Here is an 18442-nt window from a genome sequence, read left to right as displayed (position 1 = left end):
AGTCTAAAATCCATCTCTCTTCCCTACTTCCCTACTCGGCTTTCCAAGATCCTATTATTTTTCCAGCCATGAACTTAGAAAGACTTTCCTGGCCACTAGGCTGGACATAGGTCTTTTCTGTCCAGTTATAGAATCTTCATCATAGTTCTTCCTTATTACTCTACACTAATTGCTTATCTTCTTATAGGTCACCCCTAAGAGCTGGTTAGCTCCAGGAAGTCAGAGTCCCTGTCTTATTCACTTTTATATCCCCAGATCCTGGAATGTGGTAGGTTCTCAATACACAATTATTAAAAAATAGAATAAAATATTTAAATGCCTATTTATTTAAAATTAAATGAATATATAAATGAGCATATATAAAGAATGTATAAGTGAGTGAGGAAATATAGATTAATGGATATCTATAATACCATGATATATATGATCTAATAATGGTAAATTAGTAACAATAGCAGCAATAATAATATAGCTAACTTTTATATCATGCTCATTACATATTTGCATTATTAGAAGTACTTTCTACTTATTAACTCAATTACTCTTTACAACATCCCTAGAAGGCAAGGATTAGTTCAGGTTCTGGGAGTGTACAAAAGAGGTAAAAGTTAATTCTACTGGCAGGGAGGCAAAGTCATTGTAGTTTCAGGGAGAAGTGGCCTCGGGGAGGTAGTAGTGAAAGCCATGGGTATGGACAGGCTGGAACGCTGGGGAAAAAGACCTGGTGGGAAGAGTTTGAGAAAGATTGGCAAGAGAAGTCTGAAAAAAAAAAAAAAAAACAGGGGAAATGACACTAGGAAAACCGGAAAGAGAGAGAGATTCAAGAAGGGAGAGTGTCCTAGTGATGTCAAGTGGTAAAAGAAACCATAACTCTGACCTCTCAGAGGTCATGAGGGCCCTTTTGTGAGAGTGATTCTAGTGGCTTCACTCATGTTGAAGCAGATTAGGGAAGGAATGTAGGAGAAGAAATGTAGAGAATGATACAGAATCCTCATACCAAAAGTTGGCAGTGAAGGAAAGGAGAGAATAGGAAAAGTCAGGGAGGGCCAATGGGATATAGATATATATGTATTTTTTTTTTTTTCCATCTGGATAGGTGATAACCTGAATGTATTTTTGTTTCGTTTTTCTGTTTTTGATTTTTGGCCAAAGAGAAGACTCCAGCTAAAGAAAGATTGAAAGTTAAGGAGATCAAAAGAGGAAGGACAGACTGGGATAAATAGAAAAGGTAGAAAGATGAGTTTGGGAAAGATAGCAGGTCTTCACCTGATTGGTGGGGGGGTGGGTGAATTACTGACAACGGAACCCACTGGAGGAAGTTGTCCTGTGATGGCCTCTATCATCCCTGTGAAATATGGCACCGTAATTAAGATCCTAGATCTCAATCAACCAGTATTCTTAATAAAAGAAGAGTGAGGAAAAAAGAAGAGATTATCTCTAAAGACCACAGCTATTATATACATCACACTAAATAAACAGGAGACTAGATAGGGAAGACAGATGTAAAAGAATCAGCTACATTTAGATTGTTTATGATGAATTTAGGGAACCAGATGGAAGCAAAAATATCTTTCACTTAAGGCACATCTGTGCTCACTAAACCAGACCGTAGGCTCCATGAAGGCAGGGTGTGAGTCTGTCATGTCTACTGCTACATCCACAGTAGACATGACTCAATTAATAGTTTGTGAGATGAATGAATGAGATTCAAACACTTAAGGAGTTTTGTTGAAGAGGGACGGAGGGAGGGGGTTGGGGCCTTGGTGTGTGTCACACTTTATGGGGGCAAGACATGATTGCAAGAGGGACTTTACCTAACAAACGCAATCAGTGTAACCTGGCTTATTGTACCCTCAATGAATCCCCAACAATAAAAAAAAAAAAAGAGTTTTGTTTAGCTATTTTGATCAAGGTTATAAACAGACCACCTCACGCACATGTGACCTATACAATTTTACAGGGCCCCATGCTCAGAAGGGTCCCCTGCTTGGTTTAACACTTTACAGTCATTGTTTTGAAATTCTCAATAATAGGAAGACGGGACTCCAATGCTTTCCTTTTGCACTTGGCCCCACATATTATGTAGCCAGTCCTTTTTTTAAAATTTCGGATTAATATGAGGGAACAAAAAATTAGGTTACATTTATTGGGTAAAGTCCAAGTTGTAGTTGAGCCCTTCACACAGGAGGTGTGCCATACACCCCTTCATTGTGCCCCTTAGGCAAAAGCACACCAATCCCTTTCTCTTCTCCCCCTTCCTCTCACTTGAATTTAATTGTATTTTTCTCTTGTGTGGACTTGTGGTTGTTCATCTACTGGTTTCATGTTAGTATTGAGTACATTGGATACTTGTGCAGCCAGTACTTAAAAAAAAACAAAACCATACATGTTCATAAAATGTCACTAAATGGATATTTTAGATACATAGGAATATCAGATTATCCACAGAAATTTATCTTATTAAAAAATATATTTCAGGCTTACCTGAAATGCTAGATTGTGGTTTTTCTTTCTTAAAATATGCATCATATTCTCTGTAGACAATTTTCTTAAAGGAAGTTGCAGAAGGATTCAAACTGGAAATGAAATATAAAAACTAATTTGAAAGGTATAGTTGACATTTACTTTGCACATTGCAAAAAAATAGATCTCTCATATCTTCAGACTTCTAGCATTGTTATTATATTTCAGAAATCCACAGTTTTATACATGTGATCATAGTGAAATAATTATTGGTCTCTTTAGGAATATTCTATTGTGATGAGCATTCTTACATAAGTTAGGCTGTCCTATTACTGTTTCTCAAGATCAATTTTCTAAAACAAACCCAAGATTATAGTGTAAACTCAAACATTAGGGTAGATTTTAACTGAAAAAAAAATATGACAAAATCCTTTACAAATAAATAAATATGTGAGCTGTTTTTTAACTGATCAAATGTAATCTATGGGGTAACACTCTATTTACTTATTTAAGCATCAATTTGGTGCACCTTTTCTTCTAGCTGAGAGGTGAGAATGGCTTGTAGGGTAAAAGCCCTGGGATTCATATTGGAAACACACGAATGAAAAACCCAACTTGGAAAGATTAAGTAATTTGTCCAAGGAGATATAGCAGATAAATGGAAGAGCTGAGATTCCAAAAGGTAAAGCCAGAGCATCATGGTAAAGGAGTTCAGAGAGAGTGATGGAAGACTTTTCTGTTGTGTTTTTTTTTTTTTTTTGCTATTCCTCTAAAGATGGGCACATCATTTGACTAAAGATGAGGAGTCAAAGAGAAGAGAATTAGGGGGCAATATCTTACAAATATCTTAATCAGTTGACCATGTTATCCTTATTCTGCTTGCTATTGCAGGGACAGTGGCCCAGTCACAATCAGGGTATATCAGGATGGTAAAGCAGCCATCACCCACATTTGCTATGACTTGTCTGTAGCACAGTGGCAGGGGCCACAGGCTGGGAGATTCGGCATCTAGATTTAAATCCTGTATCTACTTCTGAATAATTGTATAACCTTGAAAAGTTTACTTAATCCCTTTAAGCCTTAGTTTCTACAACTGTAACATGTAAATCAGTAAAATCTTCCTCACAGAATTATTGTATTAGATAAGTTGATATGTGCAAAGGGTATAGAGCTGGAACTTTATAAACACTCAATACATGTTAGCCAGTAATATTATTTTCAAAATGTAATAGAAGTTGGTCTTTAGCTTTCAGATTTTCCCAGCAAGCAGAAAAACCTATAATTCTAGTAATTTTCATAATTTAATGTGGGGGATACAAAATCTGTGTTCAATATCAGTGGTCAGAATTAAATGAGGTATGAGGAAATACATTTAGAATGGCTAGATATTGAAAGTAGGGGATTCTCAGTCATTGGAAGCAATCGAGTAGAAATTAGACAACTATTTGGGGGAGGATATTGGAAAAATAGGAGGTTAAAACACATAAGTTGAAAATGAATCGAATGATCGCTTAGAGTTCTCAGAACCCAAGAATTCCAGGAGTCTACAGATAGTGTTCCTAATGTTAAAGTCCATTTTAATCAATTTTTTTTAGTATAAATCAAAAATAATTTTCCTCTCATGCCTCAGATCTTTAAATAAAGAAATGTAGATGCTATATAAAATCTTTATTAAGAAAAACCAGTCCTTTATGATATATGTGGAGTAATTTCAATAGAGTTATGATTCCCAGTATGTTTTAATGTATATGTTATATATTCCTGTTGAGGTATATCTATTTGACCTAAACAGTTTATATTGGAAAATAATCTATCTGAATAGAAAATTAAAGATGATATGAATTCAAATAACATGCTTGAGAAGTTTTCCATTTATGAGTACTATAATTTAAAGATTTTTTTTTTCATAAAAAGAAAAATCCTGTAAAGGTAGTACCCTAGAGGGGAAACTTCCTTAAGGAAATGTTGGAAAGCATACCCTAGACCTGGAACAAGAATAATAGATATAATTTACCTTTAAAAGGCATTGTCCTACTAACATTAGACGAAATATGTAGACAGATCTCTGCTTTGTGCTGAAACACACTTTGGTAAAGTATGGCGTTGTCTACATTGACATCCCCCTAGTGAGTATCCTTGAGCTCTTGGGGCAGAACAAGTTAGAGCAAGTTCTTAGTTTAAGCAGCCAGATACACAAGTTACGTTTTTCATATGACAGTACTAGAGAAAAATGACATGATTTGAGGTTCAACCATATTGGAAGCTTGTCTGGGCTATCTTTCCATGGCTTTGACTGAATAATTGATATCAGAGGAATAACTCTTCCCAGAATATTAGAAACTCAGCTACAGAATAAAGGGACATGTTGACCTGTCATGGGTCCCTGTGGACTTTCACATGAATCAGACCTTTGGCTTTGTGGTTCTACCTCCAGTATTCTGCTTGTCATTGTCTACGTTAACTACAGAAGAGAAAACAAACACCCAAGCATAAAGACAGCATGCGATAACCAGCAGCCAAGTTCACGTTCCACCCAGGAACAGGCAAGATTAATGTTGGAAAGACAGTTATTTTCTTTGAGGTTTTAGTTTATGGCAGTTCCCCAAGAATGTGGGTGTGACCTAGATTATCACCTTAGAATATAACATTTAAAAGGTTATTTTTGAAAAGGAGGTATTTCTTATAAGATCAAGATGGTATGTACTATCCTCTAAAATGACCTAGTTATGATGCCATTTCTAAAAAAGTTAATGCTATTCACTAAAAGGTCTCAAAATATTACTTTATTTCTTGGCAGGTCACTTGCTTTTGTAATTATAAAAGAGGAACACATCTTTCACAATCACTTAAACTGTGATGTTAAGTAAAAAAAAAAATGAGTCACATGAGGAGGTTTACCACTGAAAAAAATTAAAATATAATTAACTGGAAAAATAGTCTCTAGGATTTGGTTAATTTCTGGGAAGTTTTATTTTTAACCTTTCAATTAGAAAAAAATAGTTGGCAACCCAAAACCAGAGTTTTGTATGACTTAAGCTTTATCTTAGTTACATATGCTTTTAAACAGTGACCTTATCACAACAGCCAGGGTAAACCATACCCCAGGAAATGATGAAGAGTGAGAAAAAATGAAGAGTCACATTCACTAGCATAAATAAGTCAAATACAAAGCAGAAAAAAAGGTGAAAATGCAAAAAATGTTACATTTTTGTGGACTGATGATATTTTGAAAATCATGTATAAGAAAGCAGCAAAATTATAGGGCAGTGGTTATTCAGTTGTCTGCTTCTAACAATGCACAAGGTGCACACCTTTAACTGTAGAAGATAAAGCTGTGTGGACAATGGAATAGATAATATATAACTAGGAGGTCCATAAAAATACTAAACTACTACACATTGGGAAGAGGAGTTTGCAGGAAGAGTGAACCAAGGAGTTAAGTGCCTGGTGCTTTTCAGTCGATCAATATATTAAACCAACAATCAAGCCTACTAACAAAACTATATCGAAAACAAACTCCTGAAAAGAAAGCAGCATCTAACCAATCAGATGTTTTCTATACCCTCAGAATGATCAGCTGTGTTACTGGAGCCAAAATTAGCCTCCGCCAAGTTTATTTCATTCATTATACGCTCCTATTAGTTGCATTTACTTAACTGAAAATTGTTGTTCAAAAATTCACAGAATTGCAAAGGGAAAGAATGTTCTCTAAAGGAAATAGCTTATCCTCTGCAGAGAAGCCCCCCCAGACCCCACACCTGAGTTACCTGAGGTTTGCGGGCTCGGGGTGGTAGCTCCAGCTGATGTGCTGGGCAGCCACGTAGAACTGCCTTAGCTGCGCTGCGTCGGCCCCCGGGTTCCCCCCGCCTGCCCAGCTGGTGCCTAGGACCACCAGGACCCAAACGGGTGGGCAGCCTGGGAACATGGCTCTTTTCTTGCTTCTGCAGCTACCACGTCCGCGAGCAGGAGCTGGGCACGGCTCGCCCAGCCGCCACCCGCCTGCGGTCCCGGCTGCAGTGAGCTCCTGGGGGCTGTGGGTGGCAGCGTCCTCCTCTCCGCAGCTCCTGCCCGCTTCGCAGGGGCGGTCGCCTCTGGCTCTCCCTCCCTCCCTGCTTTCCGGGTAGGGTCACTGCTCCTGGTGAGGTATTAGGGGTGTAGCTAGATTAGTGACTGTTTCACTACAGATGAAGAAAGGACAGAGAGCAGAGGGTTTAGCAGGTGGGACAGTGCCCAGATGAGCCACTAGACAAAACAGTATTGCTCCATTTCCACCCGATAACACCCCTAGAGCGGCAGCCCCTCACGCCCACCCGCCAGCGGTCTGGGTCAAAGTTCACACTTGCCAAACTGCAGTTCCCAGTGCAGTGGAACGCAACGCCTTTAGCCAGATGACCCTCCTGGGCTGCAGGAAAGGGAATGGTGCCCTGTCCCTGGGCACAGGCGCATTGTATTTTCAGGTGGTCGAGAAGCAAGGGACCAGGACTGAGAACAGCGCTCTGGGGGCGCTTTCCTGGCTTCTACCAAAACACAGTTCTGCCAATGAACACCAGCTAAAGGGCAGCCCAGCAGAGGGCTTAAAAGCGTGGCTGAGAAAATCAGCCATCGGGATTTCAATTCCACTTCCTGGCTGTTGTCTTGGGCAAGTCACTCTACCTCTCTGCAAATCAGTTTTGACATCTGCAAAGTAGGCATGGTGATAGTTTTCCCTGTTAGGGTAGTTGGGAGCAAAATAAGAGAGATGAGGTAGTTGGGAGCGTAATTCCCAGCATATTTTCATCTCTGATTCTGTTTTCCCACCTCCAGGGCCGCTTCTATTTCTTGGAGGATCTGGCCAGCAGAGAATCTGAGAATGATACTCTCAGATCCCTCATCAAGGTGACTTGTCCCTGGTTCCCTGGATCTGCAAGCCTCCAATCTTTCGTTGCGTTCTTTTTGCAATCAATACATTCAATAGATAGTAATGTGGCAGGTCGCATGAGGTCTGCATTAACAAATCCAGGCTTATCAACAGCTTCTTCCAGGCACCCACCACTAATCGTCTGTCTTTGCTCCTTTGCTGATGTTATTCTACCAATTTAGAATGCTTATTTTCTTTCTCTTTACCTGGCCATTCTTTACAGTCCAGAGATTTGCCTACCTCCATGATTCTGGGCTTAAATGGACTTTTCCATTTTACAAATTCTTACAACACTATTCAAATTATGTATGCTCGTGTTAATTGCCCTCATTGTTCTGTGTGTCTGTCATCTCCCTAACGAGAATATAAGCTATTCAAGAGCAGGAACAATGCCTTACACATCTGTATTTATGGTATAAGTGGTTCCCACCTTTAGACAAAACCATCAGAATTCCCCGGGGAGCTTTACAAAATTCAGATTTTGATTCAGGAGACAAGGTTGAGAACCAGAGTCCTTCCTAGTTTAGTGAGTGAAGTATAAAAAGCATTAGAGATGCTATTTGCAGTGTATCAGAGAAACTTCTCAAAAACATAGTCTCCATAAATCCCAAGGCTACTCACCAAAATTCTAGTAACTTGTAGTTAGACTGCCTTACCATTTTTATTTGCACATTTGATTGTCTAGTCTTCAGAATATAGTCATTGGTTACATTTCACAGAGACAAAATAACTATATTTTGGAGCTTTCTGTTTTTTGGTTACCAGGTGTTTCTGGTAAGCACTGTGTAACTTTTTTTTTTTTTACTGTTTTAACTGTGTTAAACTTTGTTTAACTTTCAATGACCTATTTATTAAACACGGAATTTAAAGAACATGCAAAACACATCTGTTCTTCCTGTAGACCATTAAGGTGATGAAGACTTTTTTTGCTTCTATAATTTTTCTCTTGGGGTGGGGGTTGCATGATATATATTTGTAGACTGATTGTAGGGTCAGGCTGTAACTGGGACAATTGTAGTTGTATATTACACTGATAGTAAACACATGATGTGTACAGATCTTATTAAATAAAACATCAAACAGAGGAACATGGCACTTGGGGAGAATCTTTTTAATTACACATTTTGAATATTGGTCTTTGGGTCCTTTGAGGGAGCCTGACTGGTGACAGGAAGGTCTGCAGTGACATGGCCTCCTGTCTTGATTCTTGGTCTTCTGGTGTCATTCAGAGGCCTCTCTGGAAGCCTTGTAAACAGCAACCAGCAACCACTGGAAACCCCAAAGTTTCTGTAGGAATTCTCTCAAGTAAGAGCTGTCATCCATCTTCTGACACAGTAGAGAAAACCTTCTTTCAATACAAAAATAAAGAGGCATTTTTATTTCTCCACAGTCTGGTCTTCTTGTGAGTCAGATGCTCTAGTCTCTTTGGCTAACTGTTATTTTCAAGTGACAGCCAAGTGGAAACCCACAGACCACTGCAGAAACATTGGCTCCTGGCCTCTGTGGCTTGCACTGGAGGAAAAAGAGAGGTGGAGCAGGAAGGGGTGGTGGGTGGAGAGTTTGGGATTGTGGGACAATCCTGCTCTGGTCCAGGGCTAATCTAAGGAAATTCCATGTCTTTTATTCACAAGTATTTATTGAAAACTTCAGCCAACGTACTGCAGTTGAGTCAAGACTAGCAGGAGGCTTAATGTTTACAAACAAGATTCTGTGGAGCTTGAATGAGGTGACCAAGAGAAGGACAGATCTCTGAAAATAAAACAAAAGAAATTTAAATAATTATATTTTCCTTTAAAATACCAAAGAAAGACATTTCTCATCATATCTATCTCTAAGGCTCAACATAATCTTCTTTTTCTAGATTCCAGACTCCTGGATTCTGCCATGCAGGCTACTACTTTTTGTGGGAAACTCAGCTACCCACTAAGCTTTTTGGGAGAGGGACAACATCAGATTATTTTTGTTTTCCCAGCAAGTAGCACAGGGGACTGACTCCATGAATGTTTGTAAGATTTTTCTCACAGTCCTGACTTCTCAGGCAAGGTCATGGGATCAATACCATCAAGCAGCCAATAATGGGAATATCACACTTTCTGAAATAAGTTGTGTCTTATTAGAGTGTTTCTGTCCTGGAGGAAATGGAAAGCCTTACATGAGCTGTCACTATTGACACTTCATTACATTGTCACTTCTCTATGGTCTTACCTGTCTTTTGTTTTTTGTTAACACTATTTCCTGCCTGGCCTTACAACGTAAAGAAAAGTCAAAGTCTATGTTCTTCCCTTTTCCTTTTCTATTTTATTTTCTTCAAAATGTTGTCCTGGGTAACTTACCCTAACTGCTCGGGTCAAATGCAGCATTTGTAAAAACTCCGTATGTTCCTAGGTGGCTAAAGAATAGAAACACAGTAGTGACCGGCCATATAGTGGTTAGCCCCCAACAACACAGTCCAGCACGTAGTATCTCCAGAAAGCATGGATTACCACCCCACCACTGGAATTCTGCTTTAAAAAGGAAAGAAAGATAAAGACCAAAAGAAATATTTGAGATTACATTTATCAGCTCCGGGTAATTTGTATTTTCCAACACACTAAATTATTGTTGCTTTGTGTAAAAAACGCTATGCCCTCTAGGGGGCTGCAGCCTCTTCTTGGTGAGAAGTTGCAAAATTCTCAATCTTGATACTTGATAATCTAGCATTAGTTTGCAAAGGAGGCAGTGAGCCCCCTAGAGGTATTTTTAAAGAATATTTATAAATCATCAAGAGTTCTACTGACATTTAATGGGCAGGAGTTCCAAGTGTTAGATAACCAAATAGGCACCAGACACAAAAGAATTGTCCCACACCTCACACACTTTGGAATATCTACTCTATCAATATTCATATATTCATATAGGTTAAAATTCTCTGAGCCTGAAAGTCAACTGCTTTATATATAAAGTGTCTTTTGCTCTTTTAAGATGCAATTACCATATGGATTGATGGACAATTGTAACAGGTTTTGCAAATCTTTATCAGAATTATTCATCATTTTGAAAAATCAAGTTGGTATTGGCAACACTTGTGATGCTCTTCAAGTCTCTGATACAATGTTCTCCTGTTCAGTCTACCTGTGTGGCTATTGCCTTCACAGAGGTTCTCCTGGAAGGTGAAAGCTTCTGACAACCTCATAGCATGTGCTAGTGTAGCACCTAAACTTTAACATTTAGTTTTTATTATAAATCACTTTCCCTTTTATTTCTACTTTATAATTAGGGCATTTGTTGATTTAAAAAACATTATGTATAGTTAGGATATATTATCTGTGCATTTTGCTTCAGAATATAAAAGAGGATATTGGAAAAAAATTATAAAAAAAGGCTGGGCACGGTGGCTCATCCTCGTAATCCTAGCACTCTGGGAGGGGAAGGCAGGTGGATTGCCTGAGCTCATAGGTTCAAGACCAGCTGAGCAAGTGCGAGACTCCGTCTCTAAAAGTAGCCGGGTGTTATGGTGGGCACCTGTAGTCCCAGCTACTCAGGAGGCTGAGACAAGAGGATCGCTCGAGACCAAGAGTTTGAGATTGCTCTGAGCTACGATGCTACAGTACTCTACCCAGGGTGAAAGAGTGATACTCTGTCGCAAAAAAAAAAAAGGGGGGGGGATTATAAAAATGAGGCAGGCATTGAGCATGATCATCCTGACATATAGGGGATTAAAAAGTCAAACAAAATTTATTCATTTATGAACATTTTTCTCTTACCTTTGAGGATTCAAGGGGCATTTCCCATCATCTAAAAAAGTGAGACAATATGAATGGTGAGTTTAAAAGAAACAAACAAGGTGAAGGGAAAGGGTCATTACAGATAGAAATTGTTGTATAATCTCAGTGGACTGAATTTCAGATAGGCTGATGATAAGGGATGTAATGGGAACAATCTCCCTGCAAGGTAAGACCTGTTTCAAATGTTCTTCTTCCTTCATTTAGTTAAAAAAAAAAAAATCTCTCCTCATAGCTCTGGTTTCCACCTTAGCATCTTGGAGATTTTATATCTGCATCTACAGTATCTATATGTCTATCTGTCTGTCTGTCCATCTATCTTTCTGATCGTTCAGAATCTTGCAATACATTTCTTTGGTACTTGAGGGACTCTGTTGCTGCATGCTGTGATAGCCCTCAGCTAGGCGGGCACGCCAACACGACAGTGGATATTTTCCCCCCAGGTAACATATGTGATCAGGCACCTCCTCTCTTAATCCAAACAACAGATTTTGACAATTGAATCTTCAGACATGGCTATAGCATTTGCATCTTATTTGGCCATAAGGAAATCTGAAAGCAAATTGGGACAAGGCCAAGAAAGAGCCCTATCACCAGCAAATGAATATGTTTATTATTTAAGATTCTGGAGGATGGGTGCCTGCTGGTCTTTTTCCATTGTTCTGAAGATTTCCTGGAAAATATGTCAAAAGCAATGAAAGAACTTGAGGGGAAAAGCAGGAATAGTGGGATTCCTACTCGATTATGGAGATGAGGGTCTAGGTCTTGGGAGCTCTTGCCTCTATCTTCTGAGTTTGGTTAAACAAGCACAAATTTTGGATGGAGGGAAAGCTGTAGCTCTTGGTATATCTCATTGGTCTTTTTAAGTGGAATATTTCCTTTTGCTTATTTCAAGAGGGTAGACAAAGGGGGAAATACCCATTCACAGGAGAGTATATGAAGGAGCTTGGGGAAAATGCCTCAATGCAACAGCAGCTTTGTGAATGGAAAGAGAAAAAGCACAGGGGAACAAGTGGTTCTGCCCCTCATGTCAATGAGCACTCTGTCAAATATTTTGACACAGCCACTTTCAGACACCTGGATTTGAGCATTAATGGCCCCCATGATGTCCCCAGTTACTTTTTGTAAGGAGTGATGGAGAGCCCCACGAGCTTATGCAAAGCTTTATGACCTTACAGTTCAATGTCTGGAGAAGATTGAAAAAGATATTTTAAACCTTAAGAGACAGGCCATTCCCTTCTTTCATTCCTAGGCCAAAGTTCTTTTTATTTTCTTTCTTTTTTAATTTCTTTTTGAAACAGAGTCTCATTCTGTTGTCCTGGGTAGAGTGCCATGGCATCATGGTTCACAACAACCTCAAACTTGTGGATTCAGGCGATCCTCTTGCCTCAGCCTCCTGATAGCTGAGTAGCTAGGATTATAGGTGCTCGCCACACTGTCCAGCTAGGTTTTTCTAATTTTAGTAGAGACAGGATCTCACTCTTGCTCAGGCTGGTCTTGAACTCCTGAGCTCAAGCAATCCACCTGCCTCACCCTCCCAGAGTGCCAGGATTATGGGCGTGAGCCACTGTGCCTGGCTCCAAAGTTATTTTTCTGATGGAAAATAAGGAACACAGTCTAAGGAACACAGTGTCTCTTTATGTATATTAAAAAGTTTCCCTAGTGATTCTGAAGGGCAGTCAGTTCTTATGATCATTTATCTTGACTTTGTTTTCTTTTAATGCAAATGTTTTGCCGTGTGAACTCCTGAAGTTGTGGTTTTACTGCCCCACCCAAAATCACATGAAAAAAGAAAGCAAGGAGAAGTCGCTTGCCTATTTACCTTTTTGTTTGAAACGCTTTCTTAGCAGAGCCAGGAGTGTCCCTCCTATTGCCAGACCTGTGGCAGAGGCCACAGCCCCACCGAAGTAAGTCAGGGCTTGCTGGACAGTCAGTGGTCCTGCTGTAGAACACGGATACACACACGAGATATAAGAAATGTATTATGCAAAAGAACAGTCTTCCTCTTCCAGAAAGGTCCTAAGAACTCTGAGATGCAGGATTAAGTAGAATCATCAAGGATCCTGGCAATGCTAAAAAGCCAGCATGAAAGATCTGGAAGTCAGAAATCCATTGCAGCAGAATGGGAAGCAGGGCCTGCTTTTATTCCTAAGGCTTAGAGACCAACTCTCATTTCCAATGAAATCGGACTAAGGACCCAATAAAAAGAATAAAAAGAAACTGCAAACACAAGAAACTTGCACATAGACATTTGGGCAAATAAAATAAACCGTGGGTCATTCTTTTTGGCCATCAAAAATTTCATATGCCACAAAAAGTCATGATGAACCGATAGGGAAAATTAGGGGGGGAAAAGAGAAGGATGCTATACTCCTGAAAGAGAGATGGAACTTCATTAAGGAAAACCTGGGTGGGAGGGTGGGGTTAGAGGTAGGTGGTAAACAAAGGTCTGAAACAACAAATTAGGAATCTGTGCGAAATAACTCAGTTCGTAACACTTGAAACTTCAAGATGTGACACAGAGATTCTGAGGAAGTGAGAGGACTCATTTTACAAATCAGAGCGCTGAAAAGGAGTGGTGATGAGCTCCGCAGAGTCGCTCAATTTGGTTCCCACCACTCTGTGCAAGGCAAGAAGATCCTGCCTGATTGATTGTGAAACATTCATGAAGTACAGGGGAAACCCGTGGTGGAAAGGAAGACCACTGTGAGAAATACAGAGAAGACACACTGATTTTGCTATTTTCCATATCAAAGTGGCTACCTATGCCGTATGAAAATGGAGACTTTACATCCTTTGTATTAACCTGGATGGAAGTGGAAGACATTATTCTTAGTAAAGCATCACAAGAATGGAGAAGCATGAATCCTATGTACTCAATTTTGATATGAGGACAATTAATGACAATTAAGGTTATGGGGGGGAAGCAGAAAGAGGGACGGAGGGAGGGGGTGGGGCCTTGGTGTGTGTCACACTTTATGGGGGCAAGACATGATTGCAAGAGGGACTTTACCTAACAATTACAATCAGTGTAACCTAGCTTATTGTACCCTCAATGAATCCCCAACAATAAAAAAAAAAAACCCAGCAAAACAAACAAACAAACAAAAAATAAAGTGCTAGTACAAGATAGGCAAAAAAAAAAAAAAAGAAAGAAAAATGTACCTTGGCAGGTTGGCACGGTAGTCGACCAAAGGCCATTCCCTTGGCATGCTGTTCTTGCTGAGCCATTAAGTAACTGACCCTCTGGACAATGGAAGGTGCAGGTTGCTCCATAGCTGAAATCACCCCAGAGGTTGGAGCAATTCATCATTACTGGCTTAGTAATGTGCAGTTCTGAGCATTTGACAGCTGGAAAGAATGCAGGAGAGTGACATCTGACATGTGGAATGAAGGAGGACGGGATTATGGTTTCAACTGTAACCTGACTAGCATTGCCCGTAGATGAGGCAGAATATGAGAATTCAGAAAAGATATGGGCCACTTCCAGTATTCACGCCAACTCCCCCAACATCACATGCTCTAAAATACCCAGTGGAAAAATGATAGCCCAAGAACTAGGACAGGCACATAGTAGCATCTGATGAACCCCTGCTAATGGATTGCTCGATCTTGCCTCCGAAAATACTCTTCATGAAATTTTCTTCTCAAAAATACTGTTATTCTAAATGTTATCATAACTGCACTTGTGATCAACTGGCATGTCAATGTGTGTGTGTTAAAGTACATAATAAGAAGTGCTCAGCATGTCGGGACACTGGAAGTTTGAAAGAAGTGGAGACATCATCCTTTTTATTTTTCAGAGAACTTCAGGTTGTTCTTTATTACTTGTGGATAGGAAACTGAAGCTCAGAAAATTGACCTAAATTCAAATAAATGTTAATGCCCAATAGTGCCCAAGCACTGTGTCTTGCTTCGTGGAGGATACAAAGATGAAAGAGATATAGGGCTCAATGCTTCATGTATACAGTGATAGTTATTCAAGAGGCGTCATACATGGCTTTTTATTTAGGTCCCAATTATTATAAAAATATGGAATTTGTATACTGTCAGATGATTATCAGAATTGTAATTGGTTATTTACCCATTCATATGGCTGGTTTCACGTTTAGCATGCTTATTGTTCTAACACATTTTGGACATCTGCAAATGTTTCCTCCTTTAGGTCTCAGAGCACCAGAACATTAGCTTGTGACATGAGGAAGGGCAGTGAGGATGTGCCTGCTGCACATGACTTCTTCCTGGGCCTGATGTAGATTTCCTGGAGGAGCTAACACTTGCAGTGGTGGTTGTGGTTGGGAGGGATTTCAACAGGCAGGTGCAATGTCTAGATTGAGTATCTGCAGAACTGCCTGCTCCTTTCACATTACCTCTGCACGCTGGAGTTACTGCTGTCCATTGTCCTGAAGGTCTGCAGCTCAGAGTGCTGTCTCCCACCAGGGTGAAGCCAGCTTTGCATCCAAAGTGACAGGTGCTATTCAAACCAAAGGTTTGCAGATGATGCCTGCAGGACATGGTTCCCTGCTCGGGACTGATGAGGGCTGGGCATTGAACCTCCCGAGCGGGAACTGATGCTACACCTGTTGTGAGGAAATGTTTCACATTAGAGAGCTCCCAGTTAAAAGGAGCACAACAGAGCTGATGGGCCTTTCACTCCTTCCATAACAAGGGCGGCTCTAGAGACATCTATTTAAGGAAGTTAAAAACTATTCATCTCAGGTGTAAAAAAAAAAAAAAAGATGAAAAAAATTATTTGAAATGTCCTTGAAGAGATGATTCTCCTGGCCAGGAAAAGAAACTGAGGATCAATGTTACCAATAAAAAAAAAAAAAAAAAAAAGGCAGACGATTTGGTGCAGAAATTCAGAGGAAAGCCAAATATACATGGGCCAATTGCCTGGCCACTCCTGCTTTGTAGGGAGGTGGCATTGTTCTCTGGCCAAAGGTCAACATGAAAGGTGAAATGTGAATGATGCCACTGGCTTTGTCAGTTAGAGGCCACGTGGCAGGAATATGATTGACATCTCCACATCTCAATTCCTTGATTTGGAAAATTAAACTAGTGACTCTACCTCTTGTACTTCCTCTTGGTAATAAAATGATGGAGGCCACTCCACTGGCTCCAATAAAGCTTTTTAAGAGGCCAAAACTATGAAACCAAACTTCTGCTTAAGAATCAACATATCGGTGGTGCCCATAGCTCAGTAGGTAGGGTGCCGGCCATATACACAGAGGCTGGTGGGTTCGAACCCAGCCTGGGCCAGCTAAAACATCAATGACAACTGCAACAAAAAAATAGCCGGGCGTTGAGGTGGGGGCCTGTAGTCCCAGCTGCTTGGGAGTTTGAGGCAAGAGAATCACTTAAGCCCAGGAGTTTGAGGTTGCTGTGAGCTGTGATGCCACAGCACTCTACCAAGGGTGACATAGTGAGACTCTGTCTCAAAAAAAAAAAAAAAAAAAAGAAAGAAAGAATCGACATATCTTTGTTCATAAACATAAAATCTCATCACTCCTTAGAAATTTGTTAATTCGGGCGGCGCCTGTGGCTCAGTGAGCAGGGCGCCAGCCCCATATACCGAGGGTGGTGGGTTCAAACCCAGCCCCGGCCAAACTGCAACAAAAAAATAGCTGGGCGTTGTGGCAGGCGCCCGTAGTCCCAGCTACTCGGGAGGCTGAGGCAAGAGAATCGCTTAAGCCCAGGAGTTGGAGGTTGCTGTGAGCTGTGTGATGCCATGGCACTCTACCGAGGGCAATAAAGTGAAACTCTGTCTCTACAAAAAAAAAAAAAAAGAAATTTGTTAATTCATAGGCTGTGTTTGTTAGACCCAAACAATAGTATAATGTGTACCTGTCACATATAAGATCTATATAAGTGTTTTTGTTATTGTTGTGGAAAATTTTTCTGGAAGTAGAGCTTCCAGAGAAGTATATATTGTTACCTTTGCAGGTTGGCAGAGGTGCTGACCATCTTCCAGAAGTAGTGCATTCCAGATTGTTATAACCTTCCAGCTTAAAGCCCTTGTTACAAGAGAAATGGCAGGTGGAGCCAACTTCGAATTCTCCTTGTGTGTCAGAACAATTCAGGCTGCCCTGCTCTGGGGCAAAGAGTTCTGGGCACTTGATAGCTGGAATAGCAAATCAAGAGTATCACAAACTCCAAGTTTATTCGGAAGTTTTGTTATACAAATTTCATTCATTTATATAGTTAACAAATATTAGTTGAGCAGCTGCTATATCCCAGGTTTTGCTAAAAGGTGGTTATTTCACAACGTATGCGATAGGTTCTTTACCACTGAGGGCAGTGGCAGGCGTCGGGTGCTTGCAGAGAGAAGTACAGGCAGAAGTCACAAAGATAAGGAAGCCAAAGACTACAGGAGCCACACTCGAGAAATGACAGTGTCATTCTATTTTCTCCATGCCCTCTGCTCCAGGGAGCCTCCCACAGCCCCACTATCTTATCTGAATGGTGCAGCGCACGATTTCACTTCTACCCTTCCTTTTGCCTGAGCCTAATTCCCCTTAGATAGCCTGCCATCTTCCCAAATTCAACACATCTAAAACTGCAATGATCACTTTCTGTCTCAAACTATTTCCTCCATTTGAATCCCCATGCTGTTTTTTGTTTTTAATACCACAGCTCCATAGCACAGGAAAGCTCAAAACCTCCCAATCAATCTAAATTAGTTCCTGGAATTCCTTAAATGGACTTCACCCATTCTTGCTTCTGGTTCTTGGCTCACACTACCCTGAATTCTTTTCCATTTCCACTGGATTAAATCCTACCAATCCTCCAGAATTTAGTTCGACACACAGCCTCTCCAAAGCCTCTGCCGATCACTGTTGAACTTGTGTCCCGTGAATGCAACAACTTTCTGTTTGAACTCAGATGATGTCACGTCACCTGTCATACTTTCCTTCTTCTACTGGACAGCAAGTGTCTAAAACCCAAGAACCATTAATCTCTGTGTCTCTCATACTTCCCATTTCAGAATCTGCTCAATAATCACTTGCTGAGTGGATTAATAAGTAATTTTTAATTTACTAATCAGTTTCCTCCCAAAATTAATATTACAAACTATTACAGTTACATATTTTTGTTAGCACGATACCTTTCTCCCCCATTAGATTCTCTGACATAAGGCTATTACTTGTAAACAAATACTGGGTCATTAACAAACTGAGTGACTATTGTTTTTTTTAAAGCCCATGCTATTCTATTATTTTAAATCCCTTGGTCAAATAAAGCTTATTTTGCTTGGCCATTCTGATTTTTAAAAACTTCTTCAAGTCTTACATGCTGCCTCATAAAGAAGTGATTTACC

At 40.1% G+C, this 18442-nt stretch overlaps 2 protein-coding genes across 5 annotated transcripts in view; both read right to left on the bottom strand.

Annotated features, from left to right (window-relative positions):
- F5 (coagulation factor V) overlaps positions 1-6563 on the bottom strand; it is a 77465-nt gene extending 70902 nt beyond the window's left edge. Inside the window, exons 1-2 of one of the 2 annotated variants that reach the window (XM_053606312.1) lie at positions 6231-6563; positions 2485-2576 (exon numbers count right to left, since the gene is read on the bottom strand). In XM_053606312.1, the coding sequence (XP_053462287.1) occupies positions 2485-2576; positions 6231-6388 (250 nt within the window). In that variant the 5' untranslated portion in view covers positions 6389-6563. The remainder of the gene's footprint in view (positions 1-2484; positions 2577-6230) is intronic. The other variant, XM_053606313.1, reaches the window with a different exon arrangement.
- Positions 6564-8466: 1903 nt separating this feature from the next.
- Positions 8467-18442, bottom strand: part of SELP (selectin P) — a 42485-nt gene continuing 32509 nt past the window's right edge. For 2 of the 3 annotated variants that reach the window (XM_053605933.1, XM_053605935.1), the window contains exons 11-17: positions 17060-17245; positions 15492-15701; positions 14287-14472; positions 12944-13063; positions 11104-11134; positions 9694-9749; positions 8467-9109 (exon numbers count right to left, since the gene is read on the bottom strand). In XM_053605933.1, the coding sequence (XP_053461908.1) occupies positions 9695-9749; positions 11104-11134; positions 12944-13063; positions 14287-14472; positions 15492-15701; positions 17060-17245 (788 nt within the window). In that variant the 3' untranslated portion in view covers positions 8467-9109; position 9694. The remainder of the gene's footprint in view (positions 9110-9693; positions 9750-11103; positions 11135-12943; positions 13064-14286; positions 14473-15491; positions 15702-17059; positions 17246-18442) is intronic. The other variant, XM_053605934.1, reaches the window with a different exon arrangement.

The sequence above is a fragment of the Nycticebus coucang genome, chromosome 10 (assembly GCF_027406575.1).
Source record: "Nycticebus coucang isolate mNycCou1 chromosome 10, mNycCou1.pri, whole genome shotgun sequence".
NCBI lineage: Eukaryota > Metazoa > Chordata > Mammalia > Primates > Lorisidae > Nycticebus > Nycticebus coucang.
Note: the sequence above shows the minus strand (reverse complement) of the source record. Positions and strands in the feature narration are given on the sequence as shown.